Below are 22,616 nucleotides of genomic sequence, written 5' to 3'. Positions count from 1 at the left end.
CAGTGTGTGGCTGAGTTCTGTTGTTGGGAGTATCTTGAATTTTCTGATTTGGCGGCGGCAGGTTCTTCTGAAGGTGGCGTGACTGCTTGTCTTGGTGAGTCGCTGGATCTTGTTGAAGACTTCCAGGGATGTGGAAGTGGCAAGTTCACTCTAGATGGTAGAGATCTGCTTGTCTAGTGAGGCTAGAGCAGACCTAGTTGTGGACATGAGATAGCGAAGTACATGTAGGCTGAGGCTAGACTTCTTGAGGATGTCTTTGGACTGCGCATTGTGGACGAGATCGCTGAGATGGAGACCAGGTGGCAAGATGTTGGAAACGCGGCAGCGCTTGAGGAAGGTCAACTTGATGAATCTTGAATACTTGGTGGAGAGACGCTCGTACTCCTTGACCACAGATGAGATTTGCTCCCCGTAGAGCAAAGTCAGGTAATGATTGAAGGTTTGCATGGTGGATATAAAATAAGGTACATGTAGGAGGTTTGCGGCGACACCATGTGGATTATCTCTTTTGTGAGTGTGTGTGGTTCTGACAAAGAATTAGTACTCTACGTTTCAGACAGTGAGTGGTGTATCTGTTGTCACGAGACTGCTGGATTCCAGCTAGAGTGCTGCTTAAGTACTGTGGAAATACCAGTATCATTACGGTGGAAATACATGTATCATGCTTGGATTACTGATTGGACTTGAAGGGACCAGGTGAAAATACCTAGTGTATGGATTGAGATTACAGATCTGTTTCTTGTATTGGCATCATCCACCATTATTCGGCAGCATTATTAAGATTCGGATTTGTGTAACTCTACAAAGCTATAATACGCATGACGCACACTGTATGTATCAATGACAAAAATAGGAGGAGTCTTTGTGTTACACAGCCCTTTGTGGGGGACATGCAGTAGGTACAGTGGGTGTGGCTTGGGCGACTTTTTCAGCGAGTTTCCTTATGCACGTATGCTGATATGCAAATGCACATGTACATGTAGGTACATTGCAAACAGAGGTGAGTAATTTTCCATAATGGGATTACAGTGTTATACCGTATTGCCATAATAACAAGGTTCTCAGCAGAGATCAGCCACATGTATCATACATTCCACACGATAAGAGGTACATGTAGCCACACTCCATTCAATGGTGATGACGTGGGAATCAGGAATTAGCTGCCAGAGCTTCAGTGTGTTTCTATAAGTGGTCACACGGGGATGCTGTCAATTAACAAGGAGTAAATCAAAATTTGAAAGCACCAATAACAAACATTTCTACCAGTAAATACATGCACTAACAAGAATGTGTTGGATTAGTACATTGCCATATGCCTAAAATAACGAGTGTACACATGTACATGTACATGTGGAAATAACCAAGGACGTGCAAGTGGATTGTGGACACAGGTACATGTACAGTACATTAACATGCAAAAACTGAATCTCAAATTCAGCTTCCAAAATACTATTACTGTACATGTCCCGAAAATATAAGTCAAGAAAAAGCAAAAAGTCATCAATTTGCAGGCAATGGTTCACAAGGGTGCTTCACAAGGATGTTGTACACGGGTACGTGTACAACTGGCAGTAGGTGAAGGAATGATATGAGCACAAACAATGACATGAAACAACACACAGTAAATTGTAAATTCAAGTGAAAAAACCTTTTTTTGTGAGCGTAAAGCATGCTTCTCAGATTACCAGCCAATAGAGAGTGCTAACCACAAACAGTGAGAACAAGAAAAATGAGCCAGAAACTCCCCACTGGCCATCAGTAAGATGTCACTGTTTACTACACTTAAAGGGCAGCAGGGGCTCGACTTCTGGCCTCTTGAACTTCTTGGTTGTGCCTCGTGCAGTGACCTTAACCTTAACAAAATAGACTCCACCATTATCACTCACAGCTATGCCAGTGGCCACTGGTACTCATTATGTGCTGCTTCCTTGTCTTTTAAAAAGATTGGTAAGGGCTTCCTTCTGCTTCCTTCACCTCTGTAAGGTGGGGAGGTACTTACATGTATGATGCTAGAGGCACCACAACGTACTGGCAGTGCTCTGCACCTGTCTCCACTGGTTCTTGAAGAGGTCTTTGTGTTCAAAGTCTCCAGGAGGAGCTGGTGCAGCAACTTTCTGAATAAGCAGCATTGCAGATATTGATGAATGGTGAGTCAGGAGGGGTAGAGACTGGAACGGGAGGTCTGCCATTGACAATGGCTGTCACTTCAACGGTGAATATGCACAGGACTTCATGGCCAGGTCGGAAGATTTCCTCCATAGCAGCATGGAGCCATGCATTCTTTGTGCAATTCTAATCATTAGTTCCTAAGCACTTCCCATGTGTGAGGAGTAAGGTGGGTTGAATATCCAAGTGCAGCATTGCTCAGCGAGGTAGCATGTTACCAGAGACTGCGGTATCCTACTGTTCTCTCACAAGTTTAAATTCATTACAGGCACCCATGAAATTTGTTCCACATTCTGATCTCAGTTGTTTTCCTGGCCAATAGATAAAACAGAAACTCCTGAGTGTGCTGATGCAATTTGAAGTTTCCGTGGAATCAATGACTTTGATATGCAATGCTCTCGTGCTCGTGCAGGACTGCAGGTGAACAGGATTGTTCAACATTTACCATTAGCCTGCACTCCTCTGGTGCAATGTGGGATGACTGTCCAAGGTCCAAAAACATCTAAGCCCACGTACAAGAATGGCCGAGTTGTTTGCATGATAAATCTGCCATCTTCTGTTCAGGACTCTATCTTGCCACAGAGCTTCTTGGACATGACGCACTTGTGCATTATGGAGTTGCCAAGCCTCCCACCACAAATGATCCAAAGGCCCTGCATTTTATGGCTCCTTCAGTAAAGTCGGGCCTTGGTGTTCCACCTGTTCATGCTAGTATGGTGCATGTTGTGTAAACATGTGACTGCAGCCCAAAAGAACAGGATTTTCCTCACCACTGTCCGCCTGCCCATGTCTCAGATGCCCTCCAACTTTGATGATCCTGCATTCCATAACTGAATTAAGCTACCGTATGATGGACTGCTTTAGGGATATCTTCATTCTGCTTGATGGCAGTGAACTCATCCAAATAAACTTTTCTCTGACATGATAAAGATGCTTTTTGCATGGGCAAACTCATTTGGGGTGCCGGGTTTACCACACTGATGCAAGCCTACGGATTTGCTCATCTCACTTCCTGAAACTGTCTTGCATGAGCGAGCAAAATGAATGAGGAATACAAAACCCCTCGCGAGTGAGTTCTAGGTTGAGAAGTGCTCAAAGCATTGTGGAGTTGTCTCATCAATGTCTGGATGATGAAACTTCTAACTGGATGGACATCCACATTAGAGTGGTATCTCAAAGGCATCTTGTTTCTAATGAATGGATGGATTTGCATAGGCAGGCTAGTCCTGTGAAAAACAATGTACTGTTGAGCTGGGATTCTCAAACTGCCCTAACAGCATGATCAGCTGGACGGTGCTCTTTATTAACAAAGTGCCGCTGGTCCGGACTCGGTTGTGCACATTTTCAGGTAGAAACATTTGGTTTTCTTGTATACATGTACATGTATCCAAGGATGACCTTGCTCAAAAAGTAGAAGTTATCGGTAACAACATCTGGTTTGAGGTCATTTTCAGGTAGGATGAGTTCTGTGATCTCCACAACGCAATACACAGTTCAAGTTCTGGTAAGCTGAGGTTGCATAGCCACCTTGGTCTTTCCCAGAATGAAGTCCACCTCTATGTGTCTACTGTCATCAATGGTTCTAAGGTACACGTACACGTATATGTAGGCGACTGCAACAATGCTTTAGTGGATGTGTCTGAGAATACGCACAACTCAGTGCCTTGCATCTCATTGATTTCAAAAGCACGTATGGAGAATGTGGGGGTCCTTTAGCTGTTGTAGAGTATCTCTCCATGATTCCCATTCTTTCAGCTTCTCTTTGAGAAGTAATGTGTCCTGCGTGCAAGTTTCAGTAGTGAGTTCCATCAGTAGAACTCTGCCTTGTATGGTGATTGGGGCTACTGGGACAAGGGGAAAGTGGCTGTTAACTGTTGAAAGGACTCCCCATCATGGTAAGGGTTTGTCAACAGCTGATATCCTGAATGTGAATGCGTCTGTTGTCGTTTCCCAAAACTGAACAGATCTGGTGTCAGCTCTGAGGCCTAAGTCTTTCATGCTGGTGGCATGATCCTCTGGAGAATAACGGTGGTGCTATTTGAAGCGATATTCAGCAGTCGTAGGTTTGGCTCTGTAAGCAATTCTTGAGTTCTCTGCAGCAAGTCAATAACCTGTGTTTGTAGGCAGAGACTTGAGTCTGTTGACATAAAAATGTTTCCTGATGAACTACCATGTGTCTTCACCGTGGTCATGTTTACCTTCTGTAGAATATTAAGGTACAATATTCTGGCTGTAGTGCTCACGCAAACTTGAATGTCTTGGACTTCACACTTTACAAGCCATTACAGCAGGTGTATAAACTAGCTGGCTAAGAGACCCGAGTTGGTAGGGAAAGAGCGTGCTTCACACTTATGCAGTTTGCAACACCTCCTCTGGCAGCTTGATGGAAACCATACATGTATATAAGCAGATGGGCCGTTTCCAAAGATGCAGACTTTTATTCTGTACTCAACCACTTCCTTGGATGTGTCATCTCTGTACCAAAGGAACCTCAGGTAGTTTCTGTGGTCCTCATGCAAGATTAAGCAGTGACATATCTGCTGGATTTCTGCATTTAACATTCCTCCCCATGCTTGAGTGGGGATGCTAGCTGTGCATGGTCATTCTCAAATATCTTCTTTGTGGAAGTGGAAAATATTCTTTCATCTTAGGGTTTCTTGTTGAAGCTAGGACACAGGCAAGATGAGTGATCCCATGTTTTTGGTTGATGGGTAGGAGATGTATTGGTGACCTGAATGAGACGGGTGTCACCCAGCTGTGGGTGTCTTCTCTGTAGACTTCTTCATCCATAGTCTTCAGGATGACCATTTCCTCAATGGGGAGGGTGGGCTTGTTGTCATCATGACTAGTTTGGAACATGTCTCATGCAAGGTCCTTGTCTGGTACCGTACTTTTATGGATTGCTGTTAATTTGGTTTTGTACTGTGAGATAAACTGCACTGCTGCTCCCTGCTGTAGCTCACATTCTGTTGAAGATGAATGTGACTCATGAAAGACTAAGGAAGGACGGCCATCCAGTCTCTTGTAGGTTGGCTTTGAAGCTACTCAGATTCGGCTTGTGTACATTTCCCAGGCAGACTTCACCAACCAGAACCTGACCTGAGTCAAGTCGCTGTGCAAATGGAGCACTGTGCCATCCGCAGATCTGCTGTCACACCTTGTGCATCCTCAGGGTTTCTCTCCCAAGCATCATCAGAATGTGGACATCTTGGTCAAGCTGCAGGATATGGGCTCTTTCGGGTGTTGGTATTTCATCTATGTTGCTGAGGATTTCATTACATTCAATGAGTGGAGGGAGAGGTAGACTTTCATATACGTGTACCTGGTACTCCTCTGGTCACTGCTTCGATCTGGAAGCTGTCAGCCTGTCTTCCTGTCATTTTTGTTACCTCTGAACAGGTTCTGAGCGAGTAGATCGATAGACTGCCTTTGACGTTGAAAAGATCAAAGAAATCTGACCTCATCAATGACCGGTTGCTGTGATCATCGAGTATGACATACCCATACATCTTGACTACTGCCTAGCACCAAGCCTATCGTGGAACAGGACCATGCTACCAGACTGTTGCCACATACATGTACATGTACTGTACCTCCAGGAACTGACCGTAGATGTCACGGTAGGGCCGACAATTTCCTCTAAACTTTGCTGTGATGCAGAAAGGGAGAACTTTGTTGACTCTGGGATGGACCTGGATGCATGGCTGCACGATGCTGATCACCGTCGCACTTATTTAATGGCCGCCTTGCAATTCTTTACAAGATGAGATGTTAATTCACAGCACTAGAAATATCGTCCACCTTCTCTGAAGTGGGATCTCCATTTGTCAAATGGGTGTAGCTCTTAAGTCTCTGCATTTCCTGAAAGGGTGTGGCTTACATGTATGGTGGGGAAGCTTTTGTTAGGGCTGTCGTCCTTGGCTTGTTTTAGCATCTGCGTTTGTGTCAACTACCTTAGCAACATCTGTGTACAAATATCGGGGTACTCATACATGTTTTCCATAGCAGGTCTCTCGCTCCTCACTGGACCAGTGCTGCTGATAGAAAAGGCAAACCTAGGATCATTTCTAGTTTTTGCTTCGGAGTATACGTACATGTACGTAGATGAATTTTGTGAAGAATGAGAGTGGGAGAAACGACAGGTTATGATCCCTTTTGTACTTCGAACCTCTGATGATCCATCTCTCTTGCAGGCTGTTGGGCAATTTCTAAATTACTGAGTTGATGCCACTGGCGGTGTCCAGATACATGCAGGTATCTATCTCTCTTGCAGGCTGTTTAGCAATTTCTCAACTATTGAGTTGATGCCACTGGCGGTGTCCAAATACCGGTACATGTAGGTGAGACCAGGCAGATACACACTAGACTTCCATAAGCAGTTCTCCCCCAGCTCACTCGATATGAGGTAGATGCTTAAGATTCTAGGTAAGATGTCCAGTTTTTCAAAGAGGCACCCACCAGAACTTCAGGTGAGGCTAGCACTCCTTAAATCTTTCCGAATCCTTCTTCAATGATGCGTCTAGGTTGTCAATATTCACTGAACAGATCCCTTGGCAGGCCGATGACAATCACCAAGCCACATTTTCATCAAATCCAATTCCTCACTTGCTGTGAGGCCCAGGCCCTTGATAGCATTGGTGCAAGATGACTTGCACGCTGTAAAGATCTCTGGCTTGACATCAATCTTAGCAAGCGCCGGGTTCACAAGTGCAGACCAAGCTAAAGTGGTTTGTAAAATTATTGGTAACTTCTGTAGATTTCAATAACGGTTTCCTAGGGTTGTTGCTTTGCTGGGGGACTGCGGTTCACCTCGTTATTTCATGGCTTCGCCACAAGCTTCAGGGCCTGAACAGTTTGCTGTTCAGTACTTGAGGGCTGTGTCTGTGGGCATAGGCAAACTTGTGTGCATCTGCTTGGCGAATGTTACAGGTACATGTAAGTTAGGCCTCATGTTGCCGTACGCTGTTATAGAGATGGCATGGACGAGTAGCTGGTGTGCAAGTTGGCTTGCTGCCAAAAGTACTAACTGGTGCACTCATCAGCAATGTCCTTTGGATTTACTGGTGTGCTGTTTTTCATGCAAGATACCCTGGTTTTAAATACCACTGCTGCCTCCAAAGCCTCAGCCTGAGCCAACGCCACTGTTGCTTCCCTCTGGAAAGTCGGTGTACCTACACGCAACTTTGCACCCAACTCTGCCTTTTCAAGAGTCATCACCGCATTTCTCTCAGTGCTTCCAATTTTCGTCTTCACAGACACGTGCTGTGTCTGCATTGGTACGAGCCCTGGCTGCTTAACTAGTGGTGGACCAAGTGAAGATAGACATGAGCCCTTTAAACTTGTCTGAGATGCCTGATCATCATGGTGTCTTAATTCACAGCTGGTGACAGTAAACATGTTGTGTATACTGTGCCTTATAGTTCCCCTGCTGTACTTGAATGTAATTTGACAACCAGCCAAACTCATTTCAGTGACTACATGTACCGGTACATGGTAATCAGAAACAAGCTTCTACAGATCCAGTGTTTCAATAACTGCTGCTGATTTCACAAAACTCGACGGCATGTCACTTTACATGTAAGCCATATTTTACTAACTTATTGTGGTAAGTTTAGGCCCATCACTGCTGAACTTAACAATTATTCAAGACATGCACAACTCTGCTTTACACATGTAGAAGGTAATGAATTCAACTTGTTTGGCTGTGAGAACTTCAAGATTTTCTGTCCAGTTGTGACGATGGAAAAGATGAAAACTTTTTCAAAATGACATGCAGAGGTAATTCAACAACTGTTTGATGACTGCTGAAATTCAACAAAGGAACAGCCATTATAAAACCGGGTATCTTCCTATCTAAGAAATGAAATGTAATCACAATGTTGCACAGCTAACGTTCTCGAAATGCAACATATACTGCACAGCTACAGCACAAATTTGTGGGAAAAGGTTTTTCCACATGGTTCAAAGTTACACTATGTTTCATGAAATTGCCTGCTGGTCACACAAGAATGATGTTGATCAAGGAGTAAACTATGTATCAAAATAAAAATCCACTAGTACATGTAACTACATGTAACAACTCTGAACACATGCGCTAACAACAGATCTATACAATACGCTTGCCTACACAGTCTTAATGCACAAAAACAGATAGACAAATGCCTAGAATTATGAGTGTACATGTCAATGTGGAAATACTGTACATGTAACCACAGCCATGTGCATATGTATACAAGTGAATTGCTGACATACTGGCTACATGTATGTACTGTACAAGCATGTGACAAGACAAAAATTATCAAATTCAGCCTCAAAAATACCTGAAAGTCAAACATTTCTTAGGAAAGAGAAAAATTGTCATCAACTTACAGGCAATGCAGGGTATTACTGTTAGACACCTGGCAGTACATGATACTGGAATGATTTGAGCTAAAAAAATGATACAAAGCAACAGAAATTCATATTAGAAAACCTTTATCTGTATGTCTCCGAATTAGTTCAAAGCATAGCCTAGTGAGGATAGGACAAGATATGGCCATGAGAATGAATATCCTGGATTTCCGTCCACCACCCGCATACCGCCAAAAAATTTCATTATTTTGCAAAATTATCTCAGAAAATCATTGTTTTTCCCGTCGGAAATGGTTAAAAAATGGCTGCGAAGTAATTCGGGAGTTCATAGTGCACCCAGGTACATGTACAAATGGATTGATTCAAGACAGACTCAGAGCTAGTCTACTTTCTTTGCATGAACGGGTGCACGCTATCCATGTGCAGTATATGTATACACCAACTAACCATGCGAATGCATAATGAAAAAAGCCTCATGGGTTTTCAAAATTGTCCGGACGGAAATCTGGGATGTTTATTCTCATGGCCTAAATGATCCAGATCATGAGTGGATATGAACAGTCAATCATGAACTCTGCCAACTAGAAACTGTAAGGTTCAACCCCCCTCATGGTTTCTGGAAGTACAACCAGGCCCCAGCAACGGTTGCGCAGGATGACTATTCAGAAGTATTCTGGCAATGTGGCATGCCTGGACGTCATGGAGGAAGATTGGCGTCACCTGGTCGCGCGTCCAACTGTCCAACCTGGGCTACCGGTAGTCTGGTAGTAGCCTAGCTTTGTAGGCTATTTGCGAAGGTGACTTTGCGTGACGTCGGGTCAGTGCGAGGTGAAAATAAATGCGTTTTACTTTTACATTGCTTTGCATGGCAGAAGTGTGTTTACGTTGGGTTGTTTTCACCGCGCGCGCAGGCCGAAGTCATGCGCAAGTCAGCAAGTCGGTCCTCCAACGGCCATCTAAATACGTAAACCGCAACCTAGGCTATCAGTATCACGCTATTAATATACACAAGTCGAAGAAAAGCAAAAGATGCAGGGCAAAAGAGGGATTCCATTCAAACTGTTACATTTATTGGTGTTAGTACGAGCACATACCTACATGTGAGTAAGACTAAGTGAAGTATGATCACGAGAACGCTCAATCATGGTTCAACTTTCCCACCATGTCCAAACATGTCCCCCTTCCACTCACTGCGCACGTGCATGTAGCGCAACGCGACGTCGATCATCTGCTCCACTGCCTGAGCAGTAATGTAAGCTTCTCTATAGGAAACCAGACCAAAAGTGGCAGACTACTGTGCACTGAAAAAACACAAAAACATCCGTCGGGGCTAGGGCGGACCTGTACCTCGGGGTGCACCACTACAAGTAAATTCCCATGGACAGCAGTGATAAATCCCCATACTTCACAAATATTTTTAAAATACTGGCGAATTTTGGAGCCTAGTCTCGGAATTTCTTAATTTTAAGCGACCTGCAGCCTACCTGCTTCAATTCAGGAGGCGGTCGGAAGAGTAGTACCAAAAAACCACACACCATACGCAAACCTGCGGCATGACTGAATCGTCACCGGAGTCGACACTAAGTTGAAACGAACTGGGTGATTCAAAGTTTGTAATGTGTAGGGTTTACCTCCACAAAATTTTTCGTCCTTCCAAGAAACTGGTCGGACAAAAGGTAGATGGGGTTGACCTCGAACAAACCTTTGTTTTTCACTCTTTAACAAGTGAGACGTAATCCTTGCCCAAAGTAGCTCTTGGAGGGCAAGTAGGGATAAAGAGCTATTTTGTTGTGGGTTGGGAGTTTCAAAATTTCTTCCAGTAATCTTAAGCCTTTCTTGAGGGGTGTGGTTAAATTTGGGGGACTTTTAACACTTCTGAAGAAAGGTAGTGAAAAAATACCCCAACTTGTTTTTCTCTCATTTTAAACAAATGCCGGGGGGGGGAGACCTGATGACCATGTGGCTTTCAGTGGCCCCCTGGAAATGCCAGTGCGCTGGGGTAATACCTCACTGCCACCCCAACAGCATACCACCTGCCACCACAGCCTTGCCCATTTACAATTCAGACGCACACCTGGAATGCTTTTCCTTGAACGTTTTTATATTGCACACATATGTATACTTTTCTCGTACGTCTTCCAAATTTCCAATTCCTTTTCCTAAATCAGTTCCTAACTGTATATGAAAGTCTTTACTTCATTTTCACAGTTTCGACAAACAAAGTAAAACTTGAAAAAAAAAGAATAGAATGAACGTCAAGATTTTAATAAAAGGAAACAGCAATTTTTCATTTCACAAAGTCACAACCATAATGCAAATGAGTAAGGTGAACACAGTATATTACTAAGACAAAAATGTAACCAATGAAGGTGCATGTACAAAGGTTCTCTCGGCAAAACTGGATTCAGATGCAGAAACACCTCCAGGTGTAGAACACAGGTCGTCTGAGAGATGGAGCCTCCCATCCATCACCAAATGAATTTTTCTGCATCGCACAAATGTAAAACATCAAATACATGTACATGCATTTGTACTGTGAAAGCCTTAGATAATTCCTGAATCAGGGATGAGATCTGAAGAAAATGAAATATACACAAAAATAATCACCAGCCGCGTAGGGTCTATGGTATACATTTGTGTTTGCTTGAATGCACCCCTTAAAATGGCCATTTTTTGTCCAATATTAACTTTTATATATGAAAACGCTTTCAAGAAAAACTAATTTTTAAGGAGATTGTTTGACCAATCCTTAAATCAGGAAATTTCTGATAAAAAACTCCTGAAATCAGGAAAATATTCTAACAAATATCACCCTTGTGAATAAATTCTTGCATCACCTTATCTGGAAAGGAGCCACGTTATGAGTTTGCATTTACCGTGGAATGAAATTTCAACATTTGCGGAGTAGCCACACCCTGTGTTGGAATAAATAGTTCAATGATAACCAAGCATCCATCGATCAGATAACAGAGATTTGTCCACGAAAGTAAACTCTGTGTGGGACGACTGAGTAAAATAATTTATGACAGAAATGCTACACATACAGAACTTTGTATTTGCCAAAGTCTACTAAGTTTCCTTCGTTTCTACACCCTGAAACATGTAACAGAATCCACCAAAATAAAGGTGACAGCCTGCAAAGGCAATGGATAACAAGCATGAGACAAAAACCTTTTGTATGCTGTTAGGATCAACAGAGACAACTGTTGAATTTTTGTTGCATTTTGCTTTGAGTAAAATTAGCAAACATTAAAATTTTAACAAGGCAGGCAGTGCTAGCTTTCTGATGAACAGCCAGAAATAATTTACAAACTAATTCACATGGGGATGTTTTGATAGCTTAACATACATTTGAGGATCTCTGGTGTCGTCTGTCAACATGATTTAATATGGAAAAAACTAAGTTACAAAAAAATACAGATTTTTCCAAGGAAAACATGATGCAAACTTTTCCTCCCCGACTAGTCAAATCAAGGCAGTGCAGTTTAACATATGTGAACAAAATGTATTACAGCCGCCCATAAACTGAGCCTCGTGGATTTTTTGGGCATTTTGTTTCAGCTCACATTGAAAAGAGAAAATTCTGGTCTCAGTTTTGATGTACGTCCTGATGGCAATTGGCATCATGTAGGTGAGAACGTTGAAGGGACTCACAGATTCCTTTAAACTAAAGTGACTTGTGACTCATTTTCCGAGAAAGGGTACCAATTCCAGTGAAATTTTCTCCATTAATTCCAAAAATACCACACTGAACTTTCCAGTGATCAGGTGCACATGGAAGGTACACTGTCCAGAACTCCATACGTCTTTGGTTAGGACATGAACAAAGAATCATCTACATGTACATGCATTTGAAAAACTTAATGGGACTCGGCAGAAATGTGCAGAGCTTTGCAAAAAATTCTACTTACAAAAGCTAGTACATGTACATACCAATGACTAAGATTACAGTTTAAAAAATACAGCAAACGTACATGGTTGTAAGTATAAAAAAAAAAACCTGCCTTCGCAGCATGCATGTGAATATAAAGCTGACTGTACACTGAACATATTACAATTGTGACAGGCAAGTCCCTTTGTTTCTCACCAAGTTTGTTTCACATTTAAATTTGTTGACATGCACCAATTTTTATGGAGCTCTTATTGCTGGAGAGCAATCACTCAAGCAAGCAAATTGGGGCCAAACTTAAGATTTCTGTAATAACCATGGAATTGCGCCCATCATTCTGAGCTTAGAGAAAAGAAATTCATCAGTATTGTTTGAAGCTTTGGAAGGCAGAGTGCAGTGGCATACAGAGAAGTACATCTACTGTTTAGGAGGTGGTGCTGTCTCTGAGAAGAGCTGGTGAGGAGGGTCTCTACATTTTGAACAGTGTGCTTTGTTCATCTTCAGTAAACTAATAATGAAAGAAGAAGGTTTCCTGGAGAGAAAGGGAGCACACTCTTTCAAACATGACCTTTCTCTCCACCATTTATTCTTGGGGCAATAATTCTTCCTATTCCTACAGCGTACTCGCCAATATTACTTCCCTGTACACTGAAGTTCCAGGACCAACACTGAGAGAACAGGATCCTTCATTATGCGATGCATGCATGCACATCAGTACATGTAGTTTTTGCTATCCTGTGACATACTGTTAGCATAATCTTTCATCAGTGGATACTCTTAACAGTGCTCAGAACCAAGCCATGGGCCAAACTGCACACAGCAATAATGTATATATGAATTTCTAACAGGTATAACATACTGTAAAAGAAAAGTATTTGTGCCAACAAAGATGCTTTTCTTTTTGTTTCACGTGCTTTGAAGCTCCATAAAAGTAACCCTACAATATGTTTCCATTTTCAAGTATGCCGTATAGCTTAAGTAGTAAAGCATAATAAGAACAGAAATACAACATTCCAAGGGTATACAGAAATCTCACTGACACAATACACTTGAACTCAAAATGGGTAAAATGGGAAAAATCATTTGACTAGTTTCATCAGTTTTGCCACGATATTGTGCTGTTCCTTCACACACGTACATCTAAGCTAGAAAAAGAGGGCGTCTCACAAAAGCACAATTCTAAATTGAGTATGTACATAGTACAACCCTTGGAAGAACGTCAAAAGTTTAAAAAAATACACACAGTATCGGTATGTAAACACAGACTAGACCACGTACATTCGTCAAATACACGTACATCAAGGGGCGAGCAAAAAAGCAAAAGATCTGGCTGATTTTTTTTAGATGGAGTGGATCTGGTATTCCAATACCCTGCTGCTTCCTCAGCGCCGTGGCAATGGTGACCGTCTGGATCGGTCAGTGTATGCAGCAGGGGCCCTGTCGTAGCGGCTGTAGCGATCAAACTCACCTCGGTCATACCGGGCACTGCAAGGAATTTCAAATGGGTAGACTGAATCACCTGTTTTCTGAGATACATGTACCTTAACATTTACCATACACTTTTGGAGGATCCTGCAGGACTGATTGGTTTTTCCTACAGTGGAGGACCTTGGACCATTTAGCAAAATTCTCAGCAAACTTTCTGAGGGAGTAAGCTCCTCCCTGATTAGCAAAACCCACAAGCACAGACACTACTGTTCTTGGGATGTGCCCCTCTAGCTGGTACTGTGGTCCCTAAATCTAAAGCTGGCAACGGTGCTGCTCAGAAAGAGGAACTATTTCCAATATGTGGTCTAGTTTGGGGGGAGAATTTGCAGATCAGGCAAAACAGAACTGTGCCACAATAATGTACAGAGATGACAGGTGGACAACTGGAGACCCTTATTAGTAAAAGTTAAAAGGGGATCAGGGTAAGGGTCCCTTACCTAGCTCCACCACCAGCTACCGGAGCTCTGTACTCTCGGTCAAAATCCCGGCCACCATCCCGTGGGGCATAACTCCTGGGGGAGGCGTAGTCCCTGGCAGAGGGCCCATAGTCAGCTGTTCCGCCTCCATAGTCACGCCCCCCTCCGTACTCCCGACTCATGACTCCGTACTCTCTACCTCCGAAGTCTCGCCCTCTCTGGGGCGGGGGAGGGGACCTGCGAGGGGGTGAAGTATTACAGTTTGGACAAGTTACATGTATCTTTCCCTTTCCCATTCGAGAGCCTCTACTTCGACTGTAGTTGTTAAAATGGAATTCAAATGTTCAGCCAGTGCAATAAATAAAACCTGCAGGTAATCAATTGGACAGAAACAACTGCCTTAACTTCTAAACGCAAGAACATTAATGGTATCCAGACGTGCTATAAGCAGTATCTCCACTGGATTAAGAAGATCTACACAGAGAACACAAGACCTTAATCAATGTCTCCAGTAATGTTGGACTTTGGACAGTTCCTGAATAGGCCAGTTTGGTGTTTCAGAAAGGCACTGTCACTGGAGAACAAAGTTCCAGACGTAGCAACTGTTTGAGTGCGTTCCATACATGTGAAAGGCATACGTCTGCACTGATACAGCTGACCTTGCACACATCACTTTGATGCTTACCACTGGCTTATAATATACTTCATTTAGAGCATGTGCTGTCGGAACACCAACCCTACAGTGTACTCACTGACAACCATTTTAACTGTTGGATATTGTTGGATGGAGCGAGGTTGCAGCAGCAAAAAAAAAATTTGTTTTTTATGTCTTGAAAAATGTTTACCAAAAGATACAAGCTTGAAAAAACCTGTCCAACTCGCCAACTTCTCACCAAAAGGTTTTTGTGTGGAAAGGTCTTACACTGTTTCTTCAAGCTGTCAATTGGAGTCATCTACGCGCATTACACATCAAACATGTGCATGCAAGTGTACATATGCATGTGCACACTGGGCTCTGGGAGTGTTTCCAGCAAAGCCTCACATACATGTACAATATGTTACTGTTCCCTTTCTATGTGTGTAGCATTCTAAATGCCCACTTTCCAAGTTAAATCCTACTAAGAATCCTCATGAGATGCCAGAATAGCACTGTGCAAGATTCTGATCTTGCTGATCCTAGAGACAATGCATTCAAACTTTGCATGTAATCAGGCCTCAACATAAATTTTTTTAACTAACTGTCCATCGGGCAAGTAGCACTGGAAATTGACTTGCCCGAGGTAAGATTTTACTTGCCCAAACCCTGGTTTGTGTTGCTCATCGCTTCCCGGGACAGTAAGTTCCTTCTTCGCCACAATACGACATGAATATCACCCCCAACTATTGCGTCCGTCTATGCAGGGAGTGCACAGGACTCTGATGCATCATTCATGCAAGTGTAGGCAACGGCTATTTCTTAACCACTGGACAATTTTGCCTGGTGTCATATATGCAAAAAGTACACACAGGTACCAGGCAAAATTAAGTAATGTTGAAGTCACAGCCACACGTAAAACGGTCTTCGAGCTTCCGGCCGTCAAAACTCTGCTGTGCCGCGCTTGCAATAACCAATGAGGTTTGGTACCCAGACACATGGGTATTTTACAGTTTATTTGTGTGCATTTTTCCCTTGTGCAGAAAGGTGTCCTGCTAAATGTACAGCATGTAACAATGCAAACAATCATTGTACACCACGTAGCTGTATACTTTTTACCTCTTTTAATAAGCTCTTGTGAAGAGGAAAAAAACAAATCAAAGGTAAATTTGCTGACTGCTATTCCTGGCCACGAAAAACGGACACTTTTATGTAAAAAAAAAAGTACCTGTCTGGGATCCTTAACTTTTACTTGCCCAAAAAAAGACATTGCTTGTCCTGGGCAATCAGACAACCGTTAATGTTGAGGCCTGCATGTACATGTAAGTGGCAGTTTAATACACACAGTGCTCTTGGCAGCTAGGGAGTTCACACGTACGTATGTACAGTGTTAATACATTGTATGTACATATACACATAGCTTTCAACTTTCACAGTGCTATCTGCAGGTTCAAAATGGATAATGGATAGATAAAAATACTTTTTAACCATTACAAATCAAAATCCAACAAGACTCTGTGTAATTACATATACATTAAACAATTAAATTAAGACGAGCATATCATGCCATAAAAGGTAAGTACATGTCCATGCCAACTCCTTTGCTTGCCACTGGTTTCAACTACGGGGAAACAAGGTACATGGGCACAGGAGGCACATGTAGTTGCACATGATCATATGCAAGTCTAATGTACATGTACATGTGAGTTATCAGGACTGTTGCTTTCACATGGCAAAGAAATACAGATGGCAAGAAAGGTCGCATGAACATGGGATTACCCCCGGAATCAAGCTAAAAACAAGAAGACAATTGAAAGGAATGAGTACCATTTCATAGAGACGAGCAGCCTCGGCAAGTTCAAAGGTTTGCCTCCTCATAAGTTCCTCACATTACCCTTAACACAGAGCCTTGGAAAGGAGGTTTAAATTTCCAACGAGAACATCTGTATCCCAGCTTTGAGAGCGAAGATGGGGATCAAGCTGTGAAGTAGCGTAATGCAGCATACCATCTAAGCATATCATTCAGGGGAGCGAAGTTCCTAAGTTTTGTTTATCAATATCAACAGCGGTTACCAGCTCGCAGAATTCGCAGACATGTTGATAACGCGTTGCAAGAGTGAGAGAGAGAAGCAGAAGGATAGTTTCCAGGATTTTTTTTTTTTTTGAAAAGCGGTCATCATAAACAAGCGTGTAGCAAAGGTCGCTTCATTTTAATCCACTGGTTCAGAACACGGAGAAATCTAAAAGTACTAGCAGTGAAACATCAATAATGCAAGACTTTCTTCCTAACCTTGGGACTCAGGAAATGGAAGCAAAATCTCAGTAGAATTTATGATTATCGATCAATGGGTTTTTCGGAGACAGCTGCAAATTCTTGCAACTGTGCAAAACTAGTTGGTGCATAGTCGCAGATGCGTCCTTCGTTTGTGTGGACAAGCGAATTTTGAGCTCGCATATTCAGTGAGGGAAGTGGCGCGTGTACTGCATTACGAGGATTCACCTTTGACAGAGATTGGAGAGGAGGTCACCAGAAACATCTCTGGATGATTGCGATTGATTAGGCATGGCCTGTACTCATTCCCTTTGGCATCTTATCCACATGAATAAAAACTGATGAACACAGAGAAATCTGATATCTTTATTTTGCTTTCCATGCATCAGGTGCAGATACAATGGGTGTCAGAACTCTCGATCACAGCGTTTACTGCATATGGGTACATGTTGTACTAAGCACATACACGTACACGTACACATTACGAAGACATATCAAGCCACTGCGTTGTTACACGTAGATCGGTGAGTGTAACCAGGTACATGTACGATATACTATAGAAACAATTTCAACTCATGAAGATGGTGGTTTGTTCCAACAAACATAAATTTTCATCGGTTTACACATGACTGCTATCATCTTCGTGACCTGCTTCCCTTCTCGCGAATGTTGCCATCAGTTGTAATCACAAAACTGCCTCGTAGAAAGTTATTGCAGTGTGTAAGTGCTAAACTATGGAGTTCCACTGTTGAATGATAATGCGAAGTTAAGGTTCACGTAGGCGGGCAGGTGCTGATATTGCAAGCACGGCAACTCGGGTGCAGGTGATTTCAACTGAGTAATGCTGGAGCTGTCGTCTCCTTCAAAGGTTAGTATTGAGATATTAATTGCTCATATTATGAGCTTATTCAAAAACAAGTAAAGCCTCGCAAAATTGAAGAATTCACTGTGTATGTAGGAAATTGATGACAATTGTTAAATCTGCGAAGGATTATTAAAGTGACGAGAAATTTACGCAGATGTAGGGAACAACTGAAGGAAATGGTCCGGAGTGTCCGGTGGCACACAGAGTAAACGGTTCTTGGTTTTTCAGAACATCATTCGAGAGAAATAAGGTTGTTTCTGGGGGGGGAGGCAACATTGAACAAAACAGAAACTCGATACACTCAAATAGGGGGGCAATGCTGGAAGTTCAGCTGTGGCAAATGCGTGGAGAATCCTCGAAGGCATCTGTAAACACGGTGATGGAAATAAAGACGTGAATATGTACGTGCATGCATGTATCGCTGCAAAACATTTCCTCAACATTGGTGGATTTATAGAATTGGGGTGCAGTGTTGCTGGATGCAAAGAACAGCGGCTGGAGTCGTTGCTGAAAAAGAACACCTGTGAGTTATGTCAATACAAGTCCATAAAACACATGTGGGAGGGGAGAAATGCTGGAACATTTTGAACATGCATCTTCACTATATTCTTACGCTAAATAGTGCCCCGATACAGATCTGATGGATTTTTGAGACGACTTTTGACAGCGTAGAGGAATTTTGAACTGACAGACTGTGGGGTGCAACTCAGATACATGTACATGCCAAGGTTTTGCATACTGTACTACCCAATTTGTGGGCTTACGGGATTTACGTGAACATGTCCACATGCTATACAAAGCAAGTGCCATGTTTGCTCATGTACCAACGGCAATTGATAGCGAAGTGAAGATCAGTGTTCACGTTGCGCGATGTGCGTATAAATACCTTCTGCGAATTGGAGATCTACTGCGATAGGCGGCAGAATCGTATCTGCTTCCATATTGATCGGCACCATAGCGTGCTTTGGGCTCATCGCGATATGCACCACCTCCTCCGCGGGCTGGGTAGTCCCCATAACTACCATAGGACGGGGGAGGGCCTCTGCCACCTCGAGAATCCCAATCTCGGCTACCGCGTGATCCCCGGAAACTGCCCTCACGTGACCCGCCGCGCATTCCTCCACCTCGCCGGTCGCCACCGCCCCGAGTGCCACCCCGGCCTCCGCGGCCGCCCCGCTGGTTGCCCTTCGACGGCTCCACCTTGATCCGCGAGCCCAAGAGGTTGGCACCGTCTAGATCCCGCATGGCCCTCTCCGCGTCCACAGCGCTGTCATACTCGATAAAGGCAAAGCCTGGGGGATTCCTGGCCATCCATACATCGCGCAGACTTCCATATCTTCCAAACTCGGCCTCAATATCTTGCTTGGTTGTGTCAGGATTCAGCAAACCCACATATAGCCTACCCTCCGTCAACATCTTGATCCTTTCCGAGAATCTGTAAAGACACAACAGCATACAATGTACATGCACTCATATCCTAACAAGTAATTCTTCAAGTGCCAAGGAATTCTTTAGCCTTGATGTATTTGACAGAAATCAATGATGGATCGCGCTTCTGAGTCCTGCGATACATTGTACTTAACTCCTCTCTGATATTCACCAGGCAAAGATTTGGGGATTTTTAATCGAATTAATGCCGATTAGTAGCAGCTTGGAATGATGGTTTCTTACACACCCTGCAATATATATACCTTACCTCTTCGAAATAAGGAACAAGCTGACAAGCAACCGTAGCACTGTTCGTCTAAGTATAGGGCCATTCCCTATCACATCATACAAAATCGGAGTAGGCCTAGCCCATCTCCCATGTGACCCGACTCAGATTTGCCTCAAACATTCCTTTAAAATTCCACAACACACCAAATGAAGAAAATACAGTTCTGGCTTGCCTAAGCCTGATGGTTCTCTTTTCCTTTTTAATGGGCAAAGGCTATATCCCAGTTTACCCTCTGAATGATTGGCTGCCATGTCACATTCTGGCATAAACATTAAAAAGGAACTGGTTTATTATGCCCTTACCAAACGTATATTAACCCTAACCCTCCTCAATCCTTCACCTGTTGGAGGACTGAGGAGTGTTAGGGTTAATAAGCGCTGTATGCTCAGTGCTTGTCCGAGAGCTTGCGAAAAAAACCTCATAAGCTTACTTGGGTGGGACTCGAACCCACGACCTCCTGTTTACTAGTGCAGATGTCTTAACCACTCGACCACCGAGCTTGCCGGGGGTCGGCTGGCTGGTCCGAGTCAAATGAAGCAGCGGGTACCGCAAACTATTTTCAAGATGTATTTTTTTTTTATTGAACTACTTTCAAGATGTACATCTCCCCAACGCAAAAAATTTATCTTGAAAATAGTTCGCGGTACCCGCTGCTTCATTTGACTCGGACCAGCCAGCAGGTACCCCAACAGTTTATTTTAAAAAGAGGAGATTTTGTGACCCAAGAAATTGCGGGATTGTGTAAGAATGGCCCAGAATGAACTCCCAACATTCAAGAGCTCCCAGACAAGCAGCGAAAAATGCTATTGAAATATCGTCCCAAGAGCCTGAAAAAGTAGAGTGATGTCATTTGAAAAATGGCTGCTGACAGACTTGGAAACGTTCACTTTTTGGGGGCTGAGTTTGTTTTGGTGGATAATTAATAATTTCATCGGTTTACCTACGCTTCTAAAAAAATGAAAATCAACTGAAACCCGAATGACCCCAAAACACATTTTATTTTGTTTGGGAGGCCTGTGAACGTGGTTGATTTTACATTGACCATGTGGGAAGAGTTCCATATACATGTATGGATGCTATAATCCACGTGCTCGTTGCAATTGGAATGTCGTTACTGCGCGTGCACGGGCATTTGCAGGAACATTGGAAGCTGTCCCTGAGATGACGTGTTTCTGTGGGTTATAAAGGGGTATTCCCCATTAAGTCATCAATATGATGTGTTCTAGTGAGGGGTATTCCCCATTAGGTCATCAATATGATGTGTTCTAGTGAGGGGTACATGTATTCCCCATTAGGTCATTAATATGACGTGTTCTAGTCACATGGTACTATCCTTAAAAAAACAAAATGGAGGTCAGAACTTCGAGGGATCGTCTGCACCATCTTAACCCTCCTTTGGTTTTACAGCACAAATGTGCACAAATGCCCACAGTCACTGGTGAGCATGTAGTTTCTATATGGAACTCAAACATGCATAGGTTCAGTGTGTACACAGTAGGTTACCAGCACAAAATTACCCAGGATCTTTTGTGCAGTCCTCTTCACTGCATTTGGTTCACTGCAAAATTATTATTCACATGAAACAGTGAAGCACAGTTGTTGGGCAGCACAAAAGTGCTATCTGATATTCCTGTGAGGGACTGTCGGTGCAGTGCACAACACAATACAGCTGTGCTTCATTGAGGTGTTTACCAAGTGACCCACAGAGCGACTTCAGCATAGGAGGGTTAACTTTGAGCTTGTATTCAACTTCTTGCTAATAACACTGACAAAATTTGTGTGAACTTTCTTTTATTTTGCCTTTGTACATGTAAATCTGATACCAAACTAATATGAACATAACGGTAACCTGAAAAAGTAAACCAAGTACGTCCTAATTACTACATTTGTGAATTATTGACGTAATTAAGTAATTATGCTCTTAATTACATGTATAGAGCATCCAAACAAGGATATATCAGATACTTCACAATCAGTAAAAAAAACTGAAAATTTCATGCATTTTCTTGTGTATTACAAACCGTAGTCGTAATCACATTCATGTGCTTTATCCAATAGGATTATTTTCTGGGCTCATTTAAAATATCTAAAAATTTTGTAACATACCTAACACCTACCGGACGCCAGTATTTATCATAAATGATTATTCCCCTCAGTGGCTTATTACTATTAGCCGTCAGAAGGCAACAACATGTCGAGACAATTCAATTTAGGAAGGAGAAAAACGAAGTCGATTACTTAGCACTTTTTGTGATTTTTTTCAGACCGGTCCATAGGGTTTGTGCACAAGGCCGCGGCGTCACATGGAGTCCATATTAATAGGCCTACCGTAGTCGTACTAGCATGGAGGGAACTCTTTCCACCAATTTTAATTCCAAATCTACCTCCATCAACGACAAATTCAATCCTTGAGAAGCAGCTCTAATACATCTATATGACGTGTTCATAACAAACTATGAAAAAAAACTTGTTCTAAGTTGAAATTACCGTAATTTTGTGCTGTATCGTAAAACTCGACCTCTCCAGACAGCTTCCACACAAACGATAGATGAGTACAATGCATGAGCGTTGTTGCGCGCGATCGGTCAATCTGCGCGATCGCTCGATATTTGCGCGATTGGTCGATCTTACTGCACCAAGTCAATAATTCCGTCATGAGCCAATCGGCTTTTCTTTTTATTCACGATTGTGAAAGAGTGCTTCAAAAAGGGGACATGTGAAGTAGGATTTCATTCAAGATCGATCAGTCGCGCAGAGTAATCAAATGAACGTGCTGGTCAACCGATTGCGCATTAAGCAGACTTCGTGCGCGTCGCGC

General features: G+C 42.9%; 2 protein-coding genes across 13 annotated transcripts in view; both read right to left on the bottom strand.

The window, feature by feature from the left end:
- The window catches only part of srbd1 (S1 RNA binding domain 1), a 41,953-nt gene extending 31,330 nt beyond the window's left edge, over positions 1–10,623 (bottom strand). Inside the window, exons 1-3 of one of the 12 annotated variants that reach the window (XM_087133630.1) lie at positions 9,612–10,623; positions 8,536–8,595; positions 1,038–1,205 (exon numbers count right to left, since the gene is read on the bottom strand). The gene's annotated coding sequence lies outside the window, so the exon portion shown is untranslated. The remainder of the gene's footprint in view (positions 1–1,037; positions 1,206–8,535; positions 8,596–9,611) is intronic. The other 11 variants (XM_087133634.1, XM_087133639.1, XM_087133684.1 and 8 more) reach the window with 11 other exon arrangements.
- A 138-nt stretch (positions 10,624–10,761) lies between these two features.
- LOC110978156 (uncharacterized) lies at positions 10,762–22,581 on the bottom strand. The gene is made up of 4 exons (XM_022232916.2): positions 22,286–22,581; positions 18,968–19,516; positions 14,332–14,547; positions 10,762–13,891 (listed from the first exon to the last, which is right to left on the bottom strand). Exons 2-4 carry the CDS (start codon positions 19,495–19,497, stop codon positions 13,789–13,791), a joined length of 849 nt encoding a protein of 282 aa, XP_022088608.1. The 5' UTR covers positions 19,498–19,516; positions 22,286–22,581; the 3' UTR covers positions 10,762–13,788.
- Positions 22,582–22,616: the final 35 nt, after the last annotated feature.

This window comes from Acanthaster planci, linkage group LG01, assembly GCF_054643075.1.
Source record: "Acanthaster planci isolate LZ-2023a linkage group LG01, COTS_SCS, whole genome shotgun sequence".
NCBI lineage: Eukaryota > Metazoa > Echinodermata > Asteroidea > Valvatida > Acanthasteridae > Acanthaster > Acanthaster planci.
Note: the sequence above shows the minus strand (reverse complement) of the source record. Positions and strands in the feature narration are given on the sequence as shown.